The 17,882-nt window shown below is 41.6% G+C and overlaps 1 protein-coding gene across 4 annotated transcripts in view; it reads left to right on the forward strand.

The window, feature by feature from the left end:
- Positions 1 to 724: 724 nt before the first annotated feature.
- The window catches only part of fyco1a (FYVE and coiled-coil domain autophagy adaptor 1a), a 164,014-nt gene continuing 146,856 nt past the window's right edge, over positions 725 to 17,882 (forward strand). For 3 of the 4 annotated variants that reach the window (XR_013548755.1, XM_078419258.1, XM_078419271.1), the window contains exons 1-5: positions 725 to 795; positions 4,247 to 4,379; positions 6,718 to 6,824; positions 9,142 to 9,267; positions 15,036 to 15,142. Coding sequence is in view for 3 of the 4 variants with exons in the window: in XM_078419258.1 (XP_078275384.1) it covers positions 4,325 to 4,379; positions 6,718 to 6,824; positions 9,142 to 9,267; positions 15,036 to 15,142 (395 nt within the window). In the remaining variant the exon portion in view is untranslated. Of the gene's footprint in view, positions 796 to 4,246; positions 4,380 to 6,717; positions 6,825 to 6,952; positions 7,003 to 9,112; positions 9,268 to 15,035; positions 15,143 to 17,882 lie in introns of those variants that run through there. The other variant, XM_078419279.1, reaches the window with a different exon arrangement.

Genomic DNA, 17,882 nt, shown 5'->3' on the forward strand with positions numbered 1-17,882 from the left:
GCCCTCTCTGCCCCCCAGGCCGGGTTGCCCTGTGCCCCCTAGGCCAGGTTGCCCTCTCTGCCCCCCAGGCCGGGTTGTCCTGCACTGCCCTGTCCCCCCCAGGCCGGGTTGTCCTGCCCTGTCCCCACCAGGCCAGGTTGCCCTCTTTGCCCCCCAGGCCGGGTTTCCCTCTCTGCCCCCCAGTCCGGGTTGCCCTCTCTGCCCCCCAGGCCGGGTTGCCCTGTGCCCCCCAGGCCGGGTTGCCCTCTCTGCCCCCCAGGCCGGGTTGCCCTGTGCCCCCCAGGCCGGGTTGCCCTCTCTGCCCCCCAGGCCGGGTTGCCCTCTCTGCCCCCCAGGCCGGGTTGCCCTCTCTGCCCCCCAGGCCGGGTTGCCCTCTCTGCCCCCCAGGCCGGGTTGCCCTGTGCCCCCCAGGCCGGGTTGCCCTCTCTGCCCCCCAGGCCGGGTTGCCCTCTCTGCCCCCCAGGCCGGGTTGCCCTGTGCCCCCCAGGCCGGGTTGCCCTCTCTGCCCCCCAGGCCGGGTTGACCTCTGCCCCCCAGGCCGGGTTGCCCTCTCTGCCCCCCAGGCCGGGTTGCCCTCTCTGCCCCCCAGGCCGGGTCGCTGCTCCTCGGGCAGATCACGTGACGGGCCATTGTTGACATCGCGCCGCGGAGTCCCGCCCCCTGAGGAGGCGCTCATTGGGTTTCAGTGGCCGGATGCGGGGCTTCGGCCACGCTGATTGGCTGCGTCAGCTGCCCCTCACGGTGGGCGGTGGGTGTGCGGCCCGGCTCGGCCCAGCCTGGTGTGGACACACGGCGGTGAGTGAGCGGGGGCTGGCTGCAGGCACACGCACACACACACACACACAAACACACACACATGGTTTCATGGGCGAGACATGGCTAAAAATGTTCACTGGGTTCCAATCTCCTGCCTCCAGGCCGTGGGCTTGCATCGTCATCAAGCAGTGAGGGCAGCTCCCAGAGTGAAGGCCAAGGCCATGATCTCAGGCACATTAATCACCCTCTGGGATTCTGAGGGCTGGAATCATAGTAGCACAGGAGATGGTGTGCACTTGTCATGGTGCAAGTGTTGGCTCTTGAACCGTCCAGTTGGAGCCATTTATCTCCCCACTTCCCATAACCTTGTATTGCTTTTTAAAAAACATTTCAAGAATGCATCCAGTTTGGTTTGAAAAGTTACTATTTAAATCTGGTTAGACTGGTTTATAATTTTACTTCGTGCAAGATATTTTTTTCTCTTTTGTTGATTATTTTGGAGCAGTAGCTCAGTTTTGAATCATTCTGATAGAAAGCTTGCCTTGAACTGATCGAAAATATTACATAGTTTTAAATTTAGATTATTTTGAATCTTTCTTCACTCTTCCCAACAATTGCAGTTATATATATCGATATTTCACATTCAATAAAAGATCCCAAAGCAGTGTCAAATAATAAATGCACTTGCGTCCAGCCTTCTACATGAAATTGTCCATGTTTGCCTGAACCTTTCTCAAATACAATTCAATGTTTATACAACAGAAGTAGGAAATTTACCTCACTCCATCCTTGCTATTATTTATGCTCCACTCAAGCCATCACCAACTGTGCCTTTTCTGTTCAACTAGAAAAAGGACTTCCTCTTTAATGCTATTTGCTCCAGTAACTTGCGGTTGCAAGTTCCACTTTCCAAACACCTTCTTGAATAAAGAGGTTTTATTTGGAGACTACTTTTCAATTATGACCCCAACATTTTAGCTTTCCCTCAAGTGGAAAGGCTTCTATACTTATCCTGCCAAGCCCTTCTAAGTTTTAAAAACCTGTGCCGGTTTATTTCTCATTTATTAGCAAAAAACAACTCTGTTCAGTGATTTTGGAGATCATCATCTCTGTTCTGATAAATTTTGTAAATTCTTTCAGCAACATTTTTGTCACTTGAAAATATGCTTTTTGAAATATGACCTTGTACTCCAAGTGTGGTCCAACTGAAGTGTAGTTTAATATACGTTTCTTATTTTGTACTGCTGTGTCTGAGGGGAAAATGTTTATTTTGCACTCATACAGCCTTGTAGACTTAAATTGGTATATGATTGTGAGTGTATCCATGTTTCCTAGTAGTTTACATCACCACTCTTGTTTATTTTGAAATGTATTTGCTACCTATGCAAATAGAAACAGAAACATAGAAAATAGGAATATATTTTTCAAATATATTATAATTTTCTTGTACTTTCTACGGTCTACCTCAGCATTAACTATTTTGTAAATTTGCAGTTATTTTACAATTTTTTGTATATGCATGTCACATCCTCTATGTAAATATGAAAAAAATATTCCCTGTACTGATCCCTGTGGACCTCACTTTCCAAATTCCACCAATTTGAAGATTTGAATCAGCTTAATTGTTTTGTAACTAGTTTCCTAAATATTGTTTTACTTGTTTCAGGTTCCATATGTTCAGATCATATGTCTGCAATATTGAACACTTTTTCAAAATCCAAGTGTATTACATCAATAACATCAGCCTTGTTTCCTGCCAATTGCTTTATTTACTATGACTATTTCTCTAGGTATATTCTTGAGTCGGATCATAGCATAATTCTTGAGTTGCCTAATTTATGTTAGCATTTAGGAGATGAGAAATCGTTTGCATTTAATACGCATATGTCACACCTTCAAATATTATTTATTATCCACTGACATCAAGACAGTAAACCCTCGTTTTAATGGACCTCTTTACATGGAATTTGATTATAATGGGCAGACCTATCGACCCTCATTGTAAGGCCAGGCTGCCAACGCTACCTTTAGCCCTCGCCACCTCCAGGTTGAGCTGCTGACGCCAATCCTGGCTAGCATCGTCTCTAGGCAGCGCTTGCCACCGCTGCCATCACTGCCTCCCCAGCCGCCTCCAGGTTGCACCTGTGGTTGTTGCCACCGCCTGTCCTCCGCTTCCAGGACGGGCTGCCGACATCACCCCCGCCTGCTTCCAAGACAGCTCTCACAGCTTTAGTGGTCACTTGCTGCCACCGCTGACCTTTACCTGCACTCCCACCGCCCTCGGGCTGCAACCAATGACTCCGCCGATCGTTGTTTCTCCCTCGGCCACTCACAGGCCGGCTGTTAACTCAGCTGGATTCCAAGTTCAGTTTAGGACTGAGAATGTGAAGAAGGGTCTCGACCCGAAATGTCACCTATCCATGTTCTCCAGAAATGCTGCCTACCCTGCTGAGTTACACCAGCATTTTGTGCCCTGTGTAGTAACCAGTATCTGTAGTTGTTTGTTTCTACTACTTATATAATGATAATCAGTTATAGTGAGCAGTCAGCAATAACAGACACCATTCCCCTCTATGGTCCATTATAACGAGGATTTACTGTACTTCCTTATTATCTTTGCAAAATTGTTTCTGTTCCAAACAAAATTAGGATTTTGTGTGTGAGTTATTGTGATGCGATTTCAAAGGAATATCTGAAAATTAAAACGTTGTGTCTTTATTTCTGCACCATGTGATTCTGTTTTCTGTAAAATATAATGGAAAATAATGAAGTCCAAGATTTTGCAGCTGGATGCGACCTCTCAAAATTGCACAAAACCCTCACAATGTCATTGGCCTTCCATCCAACTCTCATCTGACCATTAGCATGACTATTACATCCCTGCCCTCAGGTTAGCAAGCCCACTTCTAGACCTTTTATTTGTCTCCCATGATGATAATTCCCTCCCTGACTTTGAATTTTTTCCTTCTATTCCTGACCACCATTTTTCCCCTTTCTACTGGTTAATTACTTCCTTCATTTGTTTACAAAGAACCCTCACCAATTGCTGATAGTTTCTCCTCTCTTTATTATCTAACACTCCTGGCTGATGCTTCACTGCCCCATTCAAATCTCAAAACCTCTGCCCGTCCTTATCCGATCTCTCTACCGAATTACCTCAACCCCTTTATTTTTCTTTTTATTCCAGCAGTCGTTCCGATCCCCAACCGTCACCACAAAGAGTTAGCCAGGGTTCTGGATGCACTTGATTTTCTTTGTGTACTCTACACTGGCAAAGTGTGGGAAGGAAAAGAATTTCATCACATGAGATCTGGTTATGGAAGACATACTGCCCACTTCCCTTCATTTTCTAGATAATTGTACCATCTAATTTCTTGCGGTCTGTCTCTCTTAAAGGAGAACAGACTACAACTTCAATCATATGTTAGACAAATACAGAACAACTTGCAGTGGAACTCATGATGTTCATTTCTTTTATTTTGCTACCCAGATGATACAGAACTACTTAAAAAAATCGCAGTGAATGAAGTGTTTCCAATTAGCTCATATTTAAGCAGAATTCGCATCAATGGCAGTATCTGTCGGAGAGAATCAGATCCAGAGAATAATCCGAGACCTAAAAGGTTAGAATTTCTAATTTTGCTCTTCTTATATTCTTCCTACATATGTCCATCAAATAGGACTACAGCAACACATTTGCAATTAAAAAGAATAAAAGGACCTGCAGCTGCTGTTTTACAAAGAAAGACATAGACAATAGGTGCAGGAGTAGGCCATTCGGCCCTTCGAGCCAACACCGCCATTCAATGTGATCATGGCTGATCATTCACAATCAGTACCCCGTTCCTGCCTTCTCCCCATACCCCCTGACTCCGCTTTCTTTAAGAACTCTATCTAGCGCTCTCTTGAAAGCATCCAGAGAATTGGCCCCCTTTACCTTAAAACTAAGTCCTCTAGTCTTCTACATTTCCACCCTGGGTAAAAGGTTCTAACCACATAACCTATCTGTGTCTCATAATTTTATATACTTCTATCAGATATTGCTTCAGCCTCTAGTGTGCCAGAGAAACCAATCCAAGTCTGTCCAACCTCTGCTTGTGCAGGCAGTATTCTGGTAAACCTGAAGTGCTTAAGTAACACAGTAGGACGGGCAGCATTTCTGGAGAACATGGATAGATGACATTTCATGTTGGGACTCTTCAGACTGATCTTCAGACATTTTCAATTGTGTTGGTGATATTTAGTGCACAATGAAAGGGAGGTGTTCAGTTTCCTTGGAGCTATTGGTGGTCTTCTGCCTCTGTCTTTAATTAATAGCTGTACAATAATTAACCAATACTAATATGTGACTGTCAAAAACACCTTAACCATCTACTGTAAATCCCTCCATAGTGATGCTGCGCAAATTCCTGAACTAATGCTTCTAACATGCATCTGAGCTGAGGGGAATTGTGGTTTAGTCTTGTGTGGGCCCAGGCAGAAAATCAAGAATTATGATGGATTCCTTGTGATGGGTGCAGAAGAGATTTACCAGAATACTGCCTGTACAAGCAGAGGTTGGACAGACTTGGATTGTTTTCTCTGGCACACCAGAGGCTGAAGCAATATGTGATAGAAGTATATAAACTTATGAGACACAGATAGGTTATGTGGTTAGAACCTTTTACCCGGGGTGGAAATGTAGAAGACTAGAGGACTTAATTTTAAGGTAAAGGGGGCAAAGTTGAAAGGTAGATGTGCAGGGCAAGCTTTTTATACAGAGGATGACGAGTGTCTGGAACTCGTTGCCAGGGGTGGTGATGGGGCAGATAAGATACAATAATGGTGTTTGAGGCTTTTAGATAAGCACATGTCTATTCAATTAATTTAGGGATATGGATCATATGCAGGCAGATGAGATGAGTTTATTGCGGCATCATGCTCGGCACAGAATTTGAGGGGAGATAGGCCTGTCCCAGTGCTGTACTTTTCTGTTTGTTTCCCATTGCCGTTGTGTAGAAAACTCAATAAATTTACCCAGTGTGTAGCTCATGAGTTGCAAGGAAATTTGATAAATGGTAACCTTCAATCTCTTCCTCCACCTGTCACCACCTTGCTGCAACCTCTCTACATTCCCAGTCCCTTTGCTGCTGTTCTTGTGTTATCAAGAACAGTAGCATACAAGGCAGTAGCAAATCATTACTCCCTTGAGGTTGAAACAACAGAATAGGAAATGGAAGCTTCTATTTTACATAGTTTCACAAGTGTCCTGTATGGATGCCAAAACAGCACATGAATGTTTAGGCTTCTCAGCACTTTAGTTCCGTTTCCAAATACTATATGTATTACAGCTCTCTCAAAACTAGTGATGAGTTTAATCCTGACCTCGGGCATTGCCTTTGACTTTGTGAATCCTAAAGGCGAGCTGCTTATTAGACTAATTGTCCGCTGTAAATTGGATGGTGGATGATAGGAAAAATAGGGAGCAGGTAATGGACATGTGTGAGAGGATAGGTTACGAGGAAATAATTGGAGGAATGGGATTATTGGGGTAGCTTTGAGACAGGTGTAGACTTAAAGGCTGTATGGCCTCTGGCATTGAAGGAAATCTGAAAGATGATGACCACTTAATATGTAAATAAACTGTCCGATGAAATTAAAGTGCAAACCACTTCAGAGCATTCAGTCCTAAATTGTACCAGACTAATATAAATTCATGATAACAAACCTTGTGAAATATTGGTTATTGGTTATTGGTTATCTTCAAATGGGACAAAAATGGACCTTTGGTGATAGAAATGAGGCAATCTCCAGAAAACAAGAAGGGATTTTGCATTTGGTGGAAAGGATATAATGCAAATAAAAATGAAGGTAGCCATAGGTAAGTTATTATAATTGATGGAATGATGAATCTTCTGCTCACTTCACTAATATGAGTATTTACATATATGAAAATTTGAGATCTTGTGTAATATTTTGTAGATGCAATTGCAGAACTAAATCGAGAGTATAAGGAAAATGGTGAGCCAATATCTGATGATAGCACAAATCTGCAGAAATGCTGCTTAAAACTGGAATATCTCCTTCAGGTAAGAAGACCCTGAAAAACAAATCTTTCATCAGCAGGTGAAGTTATAGTAATTATATCAATAATTATATTATTTTCTCATCTTCCAGTGCACTTACACATATCTTGCAATAGATGGCTTAAATGCAAAGTTTTTTCCCCAGAGTACGGGAAACAAGAACGAGAAGATTGGGTTTAAGGTGAGGGGCGAAAGATTTAATAGAAACTTGAGGAGTAACTTTTTTTATACAAAGGGAGGTGGGTATATGGTACAAGCTGCCAGAGGAGGTAGTTGAGGCAGATACTATCACAATGTTTAATAAACATTTGGGCAGGTATGTGGATAGGATAGGTTTCGAAGGATATGGGCCAAACACGGGCAGATGAGACTAGTGTAGATGTGGCATGTTGGTTGCCCTGGGTATGTTGGCCGAAGGGCCTGTTTCCATGCTGTATGACTGACCCACATCATGGTTATAAGGTTGGTAGACATCAACCTATCAGCCAGGAATGAAGTGTATATGAAGTTTTTGCGAACATTTTCTTTTTAACAAATTTTACATTGCTGCTTATTCAAGGTAAACTGGTTATTCAGTTTTTAAAAATAATTTTTGAGAAAAAGTACATCAGGTAAGATTTTTTTTATAATAAAAAGATATCTGAAAAGATTTTGTGGTTAAGAGTTTGGATAATCAGAGCCACTGCGTAAATGAAATTAAAAGCAAAAACGGGAAATTAGAGGAAGTTTACGGGAATTTATTTATGAGTTAATAACTTGTCCTTTGGTGGTTATGTTACATGGACAGTGTGGTAATATATTTGAGTTAAACTCAACTAAAATTTAGTTACAATGATTGATGTTGTATTGAAAAATGATGTAATAATTTTTTTTAATTGCTTGGAAATTCAATTGTATAAACCTGTTTATTTTCAACATAATGCAATTTAAAATCTTTTTTTTCTCCTCTGGATTAAAATGTGATAATGGCCATTTCTGGGTCATTTTATGTCACTTCCAGAAATTTAAATCCATGCTAACTCCACACTGACAGCAGCCAAGGTCAGGATCGTTGCAGGGTTACTGGCATGGTAGGCAGCAGCTCTACTAGCTGCCCCACTCTCCTGACCCTCAAAGAGGCTCATAAAACTATCAGGGGTATAGATAAGGTAAATGGTCAGACTTTTTCTCCAAGGAAAGTCTTAAAGTCGAAACATAGATTTAAGGAGAGAGGAGAAAGATGTAAATGGGGCAGGTACATGGACAGCGACAGTTTAGAGGGGTAGGAAAGATAGAGAGCAATTTGGACAAATAGGACTATTGCATGCACTTTTTGGTGGCATGGATATGTTGGGCTGAAGGTTACTCTTCACTCCTGTGGGGCAGAAGATACAATAGCTTGAACGCATGTACTACCAGATTCAAGGACAGCTTCTTATCTGCTGTTATCAGACTCTTGAACGGACCTCTTATAAGGATGTATTCTCAATCCCCCAATCTAGCTTGATGCAGCCCTTGTACTCCTTCTTTGATCTGCACTTCCCCTGTAGCTATAATGGTATATTCTGCAAGGTTTGATTGTAGTCTTGCATGGATAATTTACCTGGATAACACCCGATCTTGATTTATGTGACAATAATAAACTAATACTGATTTTCCAAACTATTGGATATTACTCCGAGTAATACTCCAAATATATTTTGACTCTTGATTAGATACTTCATTAGGTGCTACACTGTAGTATGATAATTTTTCCAGTGAACTTAAAAGTGGCACGGAAACGTGACCTGGGTGAGTTTAAAGGGAGCTAGGGAAATAGAACACTGAGCCAAATTATGAACTGTTGGGATTTCCAAACAGTTGGATACCTGATTATCAGAGTTTTGCTATCATTTGCTTGCCTTAATGAAGCAGTCAATGTTCCAAATGGTGCTAGTATACCTGGAAGCTTTGGGCAAGATAGGTAGAATTCCACAATAAGTGAAAGGTATTACACACATTGGAAGCTGAACTAAATTACAGTCTAATTAAATGTAACATCTTGTACATGTATGTGACAAATAAACTTGACTTGACTTAAATGTTATTTAAAATGAAAACAAATACTGGACAGGTTAAAATTATTGCAGTAAAACAATTTTGATAGATGGGTATGATTAAATCATAAATCTGGAGTAGGAGGTGGGATGTGGCCATGATTGCTCACATGTCACGGCTAGATAAATGACTATATTTGATAGACTCTTATGTTTGCTTTCTTTTAAACTGTATTTTCTGTGGTTTATGTGCAATTGCAAAGTTTATTCCAACAGTTTTTTTTGTTCATACTTTGCATTAAAAGTTTGACCAGAAGGAAAAAACATCATTTCTTGGCAACAAGAGAGACTACTGGGATTTCTTCTGCAGTTGCTTAGCTAAGGTGAAAGGAGCAAATGATGGAATTCGTTTTGTGAGGACTATCCCAGAGGTAAGAATGTCTAAAGAGAACATCCAATCACTCATCAATACTGTGCTAATGTATGATATTTGTTTCAAACAGCTTGTATCAGAACAACAGTAAGAGTTTTTTTAAGTTCTTTTGGGAAATTGTAAAAGCACTAAATTTTTGGTGCAATGCTTTCAATGCTTCTGCTAAATACAGGCCATTGGCTTCTATGCCATTTGCACTGATTTCTCTTGTTATCATTTGACTTTTATATATTCACATTCTGTTTTTTATTTTTCTCAGAAAAGAATTGTTAAATTCTTAACAATAAAATGTTTACAAACGGAAACAAACTGGTTTGTGCATCAAGGCAGTGGAATTTGAACAGCTCCCTAGCTACTTTATTTCCTCCTCGAAGCATGCATCTAATCTTTTAAATTGGTTATATATTATTATTATAAACCCCGGATTTATATCTATCTTGTAACCCAAAATTTTGAGGCAGACTCAAGGAATCTGGGGTGATTTTCCTTACATGGAGCCACTTTCAATGAGAAGATCCAACCTTTACAGTTGATGTTACTGATGTTTAGAGAAATTCCAGTGTTTAAGTCCATTTAGTCTTAATACATGAATGGGGAATGGCAAATATTGTATATCAAAATAATGAATTGAGAGGTGTGAGTTAATTGCTTTTGGTGGGGATACATCATGAAGCAGCTGATTTAATGTGGAAAAAATGTTCTGGGAGTGGAGGGAGGTTAATGTGTATGATGGTCAATAAAATATTGCAAACCTCAGAGCATAGTACTTCATGTGGAAACTGATATAGACAAGGTAAATTTGATGCAAGCTACCTTGTGATGCTGTTCCATTATCTGAAATCTAGTTAACCTGATGTTATAGGGGTATCTATGCAGGTCATCTGCCAGTTGTTGGACAGTGATGAAGGCTGACTTTAATACTGTTTCTTTTAAAGAGTTAGTGAACTTTCTTGTTCATGCTTTTGCTGATATTCATGTACGCACATGCAACAGCTTCATAACCTGTTATGAAATGAGCTCAGCAGTGAAGGCAATCCTGTTGATTAGAGTTTCTCATTGGTTTTCTTTTACTGACGTTGTCTACGAGTTCAACAAAACAGCTTCAGAACAAAGAACCTTGTTCTAAACGATTTGAGTGTACATTTTGCCATCTCATATTTGTCATAGAAAGTTTTAATTGAACAATCAATAATGCATAGGATGTGCAGGAAAGAACTGCAGATGCTGGTTTAAATCGAAGGTAGACACAAAATGCTGGAGTAATTCAGTGGGACAGGCAGCATCTCTGGAGAGAAGGAATGGGTGATGTTTTGGGTTGAGACCTTAATCAACAATGCATCACATTTATGCCATGCTTGGAATGAGAATTAAAATTCTGCAAAACAAAAATCGGAAAAGATTTTTGATATTATTAAAAATATGGTTGCTTAATCCCAACCATTCAACCATCGGGATTATCATTGGAGTAGAGGATGCTGGCAGCATCTGCAGCTTTACCTCAAACTGGAGGTGCCAACTAAACAACAAAAACAATATGCAATAGATGAAGCTAAGTAATCCTATAATCCCAGATCAACTCCAAGTGCTTCATCCTTGTATTTCGTCATTAATTGTTTGTGACAAATAATTATTTAACAAGCATATGAAGTTCCAAGAACAACCTCATCCTAAACTTGATTAAGTCGCATGTGAGTGCAAAAAGCAAGGCAAAATCATTTGCAACTGTTCAATTAGAAGTGCAAAGTTGATGATCCTTCTGGGATTCCTCCTGAGATCCCCCCGATCATGGTACCCAATCTTCAACTAATTCAATTCACTCCATCCTGGTTTTAGTACGAATAACCTACCACGCCTCATGCTTAGCTGTTTCGGTATTTCATCCACATGGTGGTGCAGCTGGTAGAGCTACTGCCTCACAGTGCCAGAGATCCAGGTTTGATCCTTACCTTGGGTGATGTCTGTGTAGATTTTGCACATTATCCCTGTGATTGCATGGACTTCATCGAGGTGCTTTGGTTTCCTCCCACATCTTTAAAGCCATGCAGGTTTGTAGGCTAATTGGCCTCTGTAAAATCGGCACTAATCTGCAGGTAGTGGTTGGGAAAGTGAGAGAACTGTTCTGTGATCAATGTTCATCGTGGATTTGGTGGGCTGAAGGACCTGTTTCCCTGCTGTATCTCCACACTAAACTGAACCAAACTAAACTATGCCTAACTCACAAAACGGAGGACAAATCTGGCTAATTGCTACTCAATCAGTCAAATCTCAATCAACAGCGATGTGATTGAAGTGTTAAGAACATTGTTTATTGTACTTGCCAACAAATAACATACTGATTGATAAGTGGGGAAGCACTTGATGCTCAGATCTGATTTTGCCCAGAGAACTGGATTCTGTATCTCATCTCCAAACATAAACAAAAGAATCATGATTAGGTGTGAATGACTGCCCTTGACACTTAAGGCAGCATTTGATTGAGTAGGATATCAAAGAACCCTGGTAAAACTGAAGTCAATGAGAATTAAATATACAATAGATATGATTGTGGTGTTTAAGTGAAGCTTTAGGATAGGCACATGGAAATGCGGGGGATAGAGGGATATGGATCATGTACCAGCAGATGAGGCCAGTTCAGCTAGGTATCATGTTTGACACAAACACTGTGGGCCAAAGGGCCCGTTCCTCTGCGATACTGTTCTACATTCTAAATAGAGTTGGAGTAATACACAAAGGAAGGTTTTAATTTTTTTTTAAAACACCAAGTGCTAGAGTAACTCAGCAGGTCAGGCAGCATTTCTGGAGAACATGGTGACGTTTTGACTTGGAACCCTTCTTCAGACTTAATGTGGTGCGGAGAAAACTGGAAGAGAGGAGAGGCAGGACAAAGACTGGTGAGTGAAAGGTGTATCCAGTTGAAGGGGGTTTTGATAGGCAGAGTTTGGACAAAGGCCAGAGGTGAAAAAACAAACTGTAAGCTAAGGATAGAAAATATGCAAATTGTGAAGTCAAAGGAAAACTTTGCCAAGTCTACGCTTGGTCTCGCTGATATAAAGGAGGCCACATCGGGTACACCAAATGCAGTGGATGATGTCAGAGGAAGTGCATGTGAACCTCAGTGTCACCTAAAAGGACTGCTGTAGTCCCTTGATAGAGATGAGGGCGGAGGTATAGGGACAGTTATACCTCCTGCGGTTGCAGGGGAAAGGACCTGGGGAGGGGGTGATTGGGAGGGAAAGGATGAGTGCACCATGGCATTGTGGAGGGAGCAGTCTCCCCGGAGGGCAGAAAGGAGGTAGATGGGCAGTGGGATAATATTGTAGGTGGCAGGAATGTCAGAGATTGATGTGTTTGATGCAGTGCCTGGTGGGGGAAAAGATAAGGACCAGAGGAATCCTTGTTCCATTGGGTTGGGGGGAAGTAGATGGGTAGTGGGAGCAAGAGCAAAACTGGGACAGAGGAGATAGAGGGTGAGGGATCCATCTATGACATCGGGGACGGGGGGGGACCATGTTTAATAAAAAAAAGACTCGAATGGAAAGTATCACAGCCAAGCCTTTAATTCAGCCAGACGGAGGAGAATGTGGCTTGGGAAGTATAAGGTTAAGTCTGTGGAGGGGAGATCAGCAGAGGTGATGAGATCAATAACAGTCTGGGAGTTGATGACCTGATGTTTGTCTGTGGGGTCATGGTCAAAGAGTAGGTTTGAGGAGGTGTCCAAGAGCTGATGATCATCCCAACCCCAGCACAAACCTCAGAGCAGTGAACAAGGCCTTACCATCTTCAGCAACTTGCTCAATGATCTTCCTTCTGTCATAGTCAAAAGTGGGGAGGTTTGCTGATAATTGTGTATTATTCAATTCTATTCTCACTGGTATTGAACTATCCATGTAGCATGACCTGGACAACATTCAGACATGGTCTAATAAATAGAAAGTGTTATTCAGTTAAAGGTGCCAGGTGCCAGGGGCGGCACGGTAGCGCAGCGGTAGAGTTGCTGCTTTACAGCGAATGCAGCGCCGGAGACTCAGGTTCGATCCTGACTACGGGTGCTGCACTGTAAGGAGTTTGTACGTTCTCCCCGTGACCTGCGTGGGTTTTCTCCGAGATCTTCGGTTTCCTCCCACACTCCAAAGACGTACAGGTATGTAGGTTAATTGGCTGGGTAAATGTAAAAATTGTCCCTAGTGGGTGTAGGATAGTGTTAATGTACGGGGATCGCTGGGCGGCACGGACTTGGAGGGCCGAAAAGGCCTGTTTCCGGCTGTATAGATATGATATGATATGATCATCCCCATCAAGAGGTAGTCTGGCCACTTACAGCAGAATTTGATCAACGGGGCAAGGAGCTGAGGAATTGCAAATGGAGTTTAATTCAGATAAGTGTGCGGTGTTGCTTTTTGGAAAGTCAAAACAAAACAGGACCTTTACAAAGAAAGGTAGGTGCCTGGAGAGTGTTATAGAACAGAGGGATCTAAGAGTACAAGTACATAGTTCTCTGAAAGAAAACGGATAGGATGGTAAAGGTGGCTTTTGTCATGTTGGCCTTCATCAGTCAGGGGAATTGAGTATAGAAGTTGGGACTGTATGTTACAGTTGTACAAGGTGCTGGTGACGCCGCACTGGCATATTGGCATATTGTGTTCAGTTTTGGTCTCCAAAACGAAAGATGCCATTCACCTGGAAAGATGCAGGGAAGATTTACAAGGATATTGTCTGGTCTCGAGGGCCTGAGCTATTGGGAGAGGTTGGGCAGGAGGACTTTATTCCTAAGAGTGCAGGAGGCTGAGTGTTGAAATAGTAGAGGCGTTGTAAATCAGGGGAATAGATAGGGGTGAATGTAGTCTTCTTTCCAAGGTAGGGGAATCAAGAACTAGAGGGCAATAGTTTAAGGTGGGGGGGAAGGGGGGTGGGGGGTATTTAATAGGACTAGATTTGATGGGGTATGGACAAGAGTGCCTGATGGGCCTGTTTCGATTTTGTATGATTTTATGACCTACCCTCAACAATGAATGGTTTTACCATTGTTGTATCTACGATACGATACGATAAAACTTTATTCATCCCTGGAGGGAAATTGGTCTCCCACCTTCAATAGCTTGAGTGTCACAATGGATGGGAAACATGACTGGACAAGTTACGTGATTACTGTCAACCAGGTCCGGAGCTGAGTAACAAGTGGAGAATGACTCGCTGTCTGACAAGTACAAGACGCAAATCAAAAATATGATGAAACACCCTCTACTTGTTCGAATGACTGTAAATGTCCACCAAAAACATCAGCCCCTAACTAAGTATAAAGTAACGTAATCTGGTAATCCTTCGGGAGAAAGGTACCGGAGCCTGAAAACCTTGATTACCATCTTCTTTCCAGTTTTTGAACACGACACAGTGCCATGATTTTTTATGCACTGTCTTTGGTTGCACTACGGACTTCAATTTTGCACTATTATGATTATCTAGTATTACAGTTATTAATCTAGTTTATTATTGATTATCATAAATCTCTCACGTGTTATAATGTTTATGAGCCTGTTAAATTGTAACAAGTGAGAATTTCATTGTCTCATGTCACTTCATCTCTTGACTTTCTGGATTCCTGAATTTTCATTTGCTAAGTTCACCAGGCTGCTGAGAATTTCTACTAGAACTAATTCTACTCAACTAATTTTAGCAACTTCAGAATATAAAATCAGCGAATGTATTATTATTATTAAAGTGTACGATAATTTGTATCTGTATGTGACAATTTTGAAATTATTTTTGAAGCTAAAAACCTCTCTTGGTAAAGGACGAGCATTTATCCGCTATTCCTTAGTCCACCAGCGCCTGGCTGATACGATTCAGCAATGCTTGATGAACATTAAAGTCACCAGGTAAGAGGCTGATATTTGAATTGCTTATAGTACTTAACAAAATCATGATTTTTCTAATGTTTTGTGGACATTACAATGCTTATTTTAAGAAACATTGTGTGGGATTTCTTGCAGATATTCTGTTGGAATCTAAAATTGAGTTTCTCCTAACTTTGTTGTGCATAGGTGTACCCTGCAGGGGCTGTTTTTATAAATGCAATTTATAATCTGAAATTATTATTAAAAATATGAAATGTTGAGTGGATTATGAGTTTAGTCGGTCAAATGCCTAAATAGGGAAGGGAAAGTCAATTGTAATCTAATGCTCTTGTTGGAAGTGGAAATCATTAAGACCTTGTGTGATGTGCGCAAGTAATTCTGGAATGGTAGTTGTCTGTCCTTGACTTCACCTCCCTTCTATTAATACAATGGCGCAATGGTAGAGTTGCTGTCTTACAGTGTCAGAGACCCGAGTTCGATCCTAACTACAGGTGCTGCCTTGTGGAGTTTGTATGTTCTCCCTGTGACCACATCGGTTTTCTCCAGGTGCTCCGGCTTCCTCCAATATTCCAAAGACGTGCAGGTCTGTAGGTTAATTGGCTTCTGTAAATTATCCTTAGCGTGTAGGATAAAACTGGTGTATGTTTATTATTCGGCACGGACTCGTGAGCCGAAGGGTTTGTTTCTCTAAACTAAACTAAACAATGCTGTTTAATGTTTACTTCTGTTCTACTCTGCAGATGTTTGCCAGCACTTGTATTAAAGTTGTGCATGCCAATGCATCCTCCATTTTGTTCATAACAAAGGAAATACTTTCTATGGCTCTTGAAAAACCTGACAATTGCAATGTGTTTGAGCTTGTGTCCTACACTGTGTTGCCTTGAAATTATTTATTTATTTACAAAAACCAATTATTTTCTTGTTGTGAATATTGTTGTGAATATTGAATAATGATATTGTGAATATCATTTTTAACTATTCATTATTGCTTATGGGTATTGGGAGTAATTTTGAGTTCTCAGCATCAGCACAAAACAGTTCCGTTTATCAATCCTATTCCTCTAATTTATAACTAGAGGTCTACCACCGATTTACCAGCACCCTTGGTTCCAGAGCCTTGTCAAACTGTCTGTTTTGCCAGCCCAATAGAGGTCATGTAATTAATTAAAATTAATTTAACAGTTAAACTTGCATTTCCTGCACGGGCCGCCTCAGCACCAGTTAATGAGTTGCGCTTAGAAGACACAATCAGGTTCGGATCAGAGGCCACCCGTGAGGCATAGGCGCCGCTTTCTCGGCAGGACTAACGGGCTGACTCCTGAGATTTGCCAAATCTTCCAAAATTGCGGTAGGGCAGGTGCACCCGCCGTCCTACGCACGCATCCGAGAAGGATCCAACGGTACCGGAACGGTCCGCTGAGGCCGCCATAGGGCTGAGATACTGGTCCGCAAAGTTGGCCTCTGAATTCGTCCATGGAAACTGATCTGCTGGCTCTGGCCAGGCCGGACTTTCAGAGCCCTGGCTGCAGGAGGCACTCGATCAGTCGTGGAAGTCCACTTTTTAAGGAAATTGAGAGGGTATAAACAGGAAACCACAGAACAGTTAGCTGACGTCAATAGTAGTGAAGATGTAAGAAGCGATAACCATGCACATAAATAATAATAGTTGGATTGGCCAAAGTCAACATGGATTTATGAAAGTGAAATCATGTTTGGCAAACCTGTTTTTCTTGAGGTTGTTGCTAGCAGAATAGACTGGGTAGAAGCATTGGTTGATGTGTACATGGACATTCAGAAGGACTTTGAAAGGTGGAACACAAAAACGTATTACAATTTGAGCACATATGATGAATGTAATGTACTGGAAACTTGAACTAAGCATTGATAGCAGTTTGGAGAGTAAAAATAAGCAGATTATTTTCATTTTGCGAGACTCTAGCTCTGACTAGTGGGATGGTGCAATGATCGGCTGCTCGCAATCGAGGTCACTAATTTGGATGAGTATGTAGAATATGTCAATGTCGGCTGATGACAAAGCTGAGTGTGCAGGAAGGAACTGCAGATGCTAAGATAGACTCAAATGCTGGAGTAACTCAGCGGGACAGGCAGCATTACTGGAGAGAAGGAATGGGTGACGTTTTAGGTCGAGTAGAGTGGAAAATGCAGGGGACATGGACAAACTACGTGAATGGGCAAAGATGTGGCTGAACCTGGAAATATGCAAGATCATCTGCTTTGGTAAAAAGAAAAAGCATATTTCAAAAGGCAAGAGATTAGTGGTGTTCAGATATATTTGTAGATCCACGAAGCAATTAGGAAGGCATATACATGATTAGCCTTTATTGAATATAGAATATGAAATAATAGGAACAGGAAATTTGGACCACAATGTGAGTGCCAAACATGATACCAACTTAAACGAATCTGGTCCACTTGAATGTGATCCTGGGTATGGGGTGTTCTCTGCATACCCACGTGCCTGTTTAAAATCCTCTTAAATGTCACTATCATATCTGCCTCCAATACCACCCCTGCAAACTGCAAGTTGAATTCTATCATGTTTTAATCACTGCCTCCTTGGAGTTCCTTCTCCTTAAGCTCCCTAATCAAATATGGTTCGTTATATGACACCAAATCCAGAATTGCCTTTTTTTCCGAGCAGACCATGAGCTGCTGTAAAAAGCCATCTCGTAGGAATTGTACAAATTATTTTGCTTGGGATTCAATACCAACCTGATTTTCTCAGTCTACCTGTATAATG

The sequence above is a fragment of the Rhinoraja longicauda genome, chromosome 2 (genome assembly GCF_053455715.1).
Source record: "Rhinoraja longicauda isolate Sanriku21f chromosome 2, sRhiLon1.1, whole genome shotgun sequence".
Lineage (NCBI taxonomy): Eukaryota > Metazoa > Chordata > Chondrichthyes > Rajiformes > Arhynchobatidae > Rhinoraja > Rhinoraja longicauda.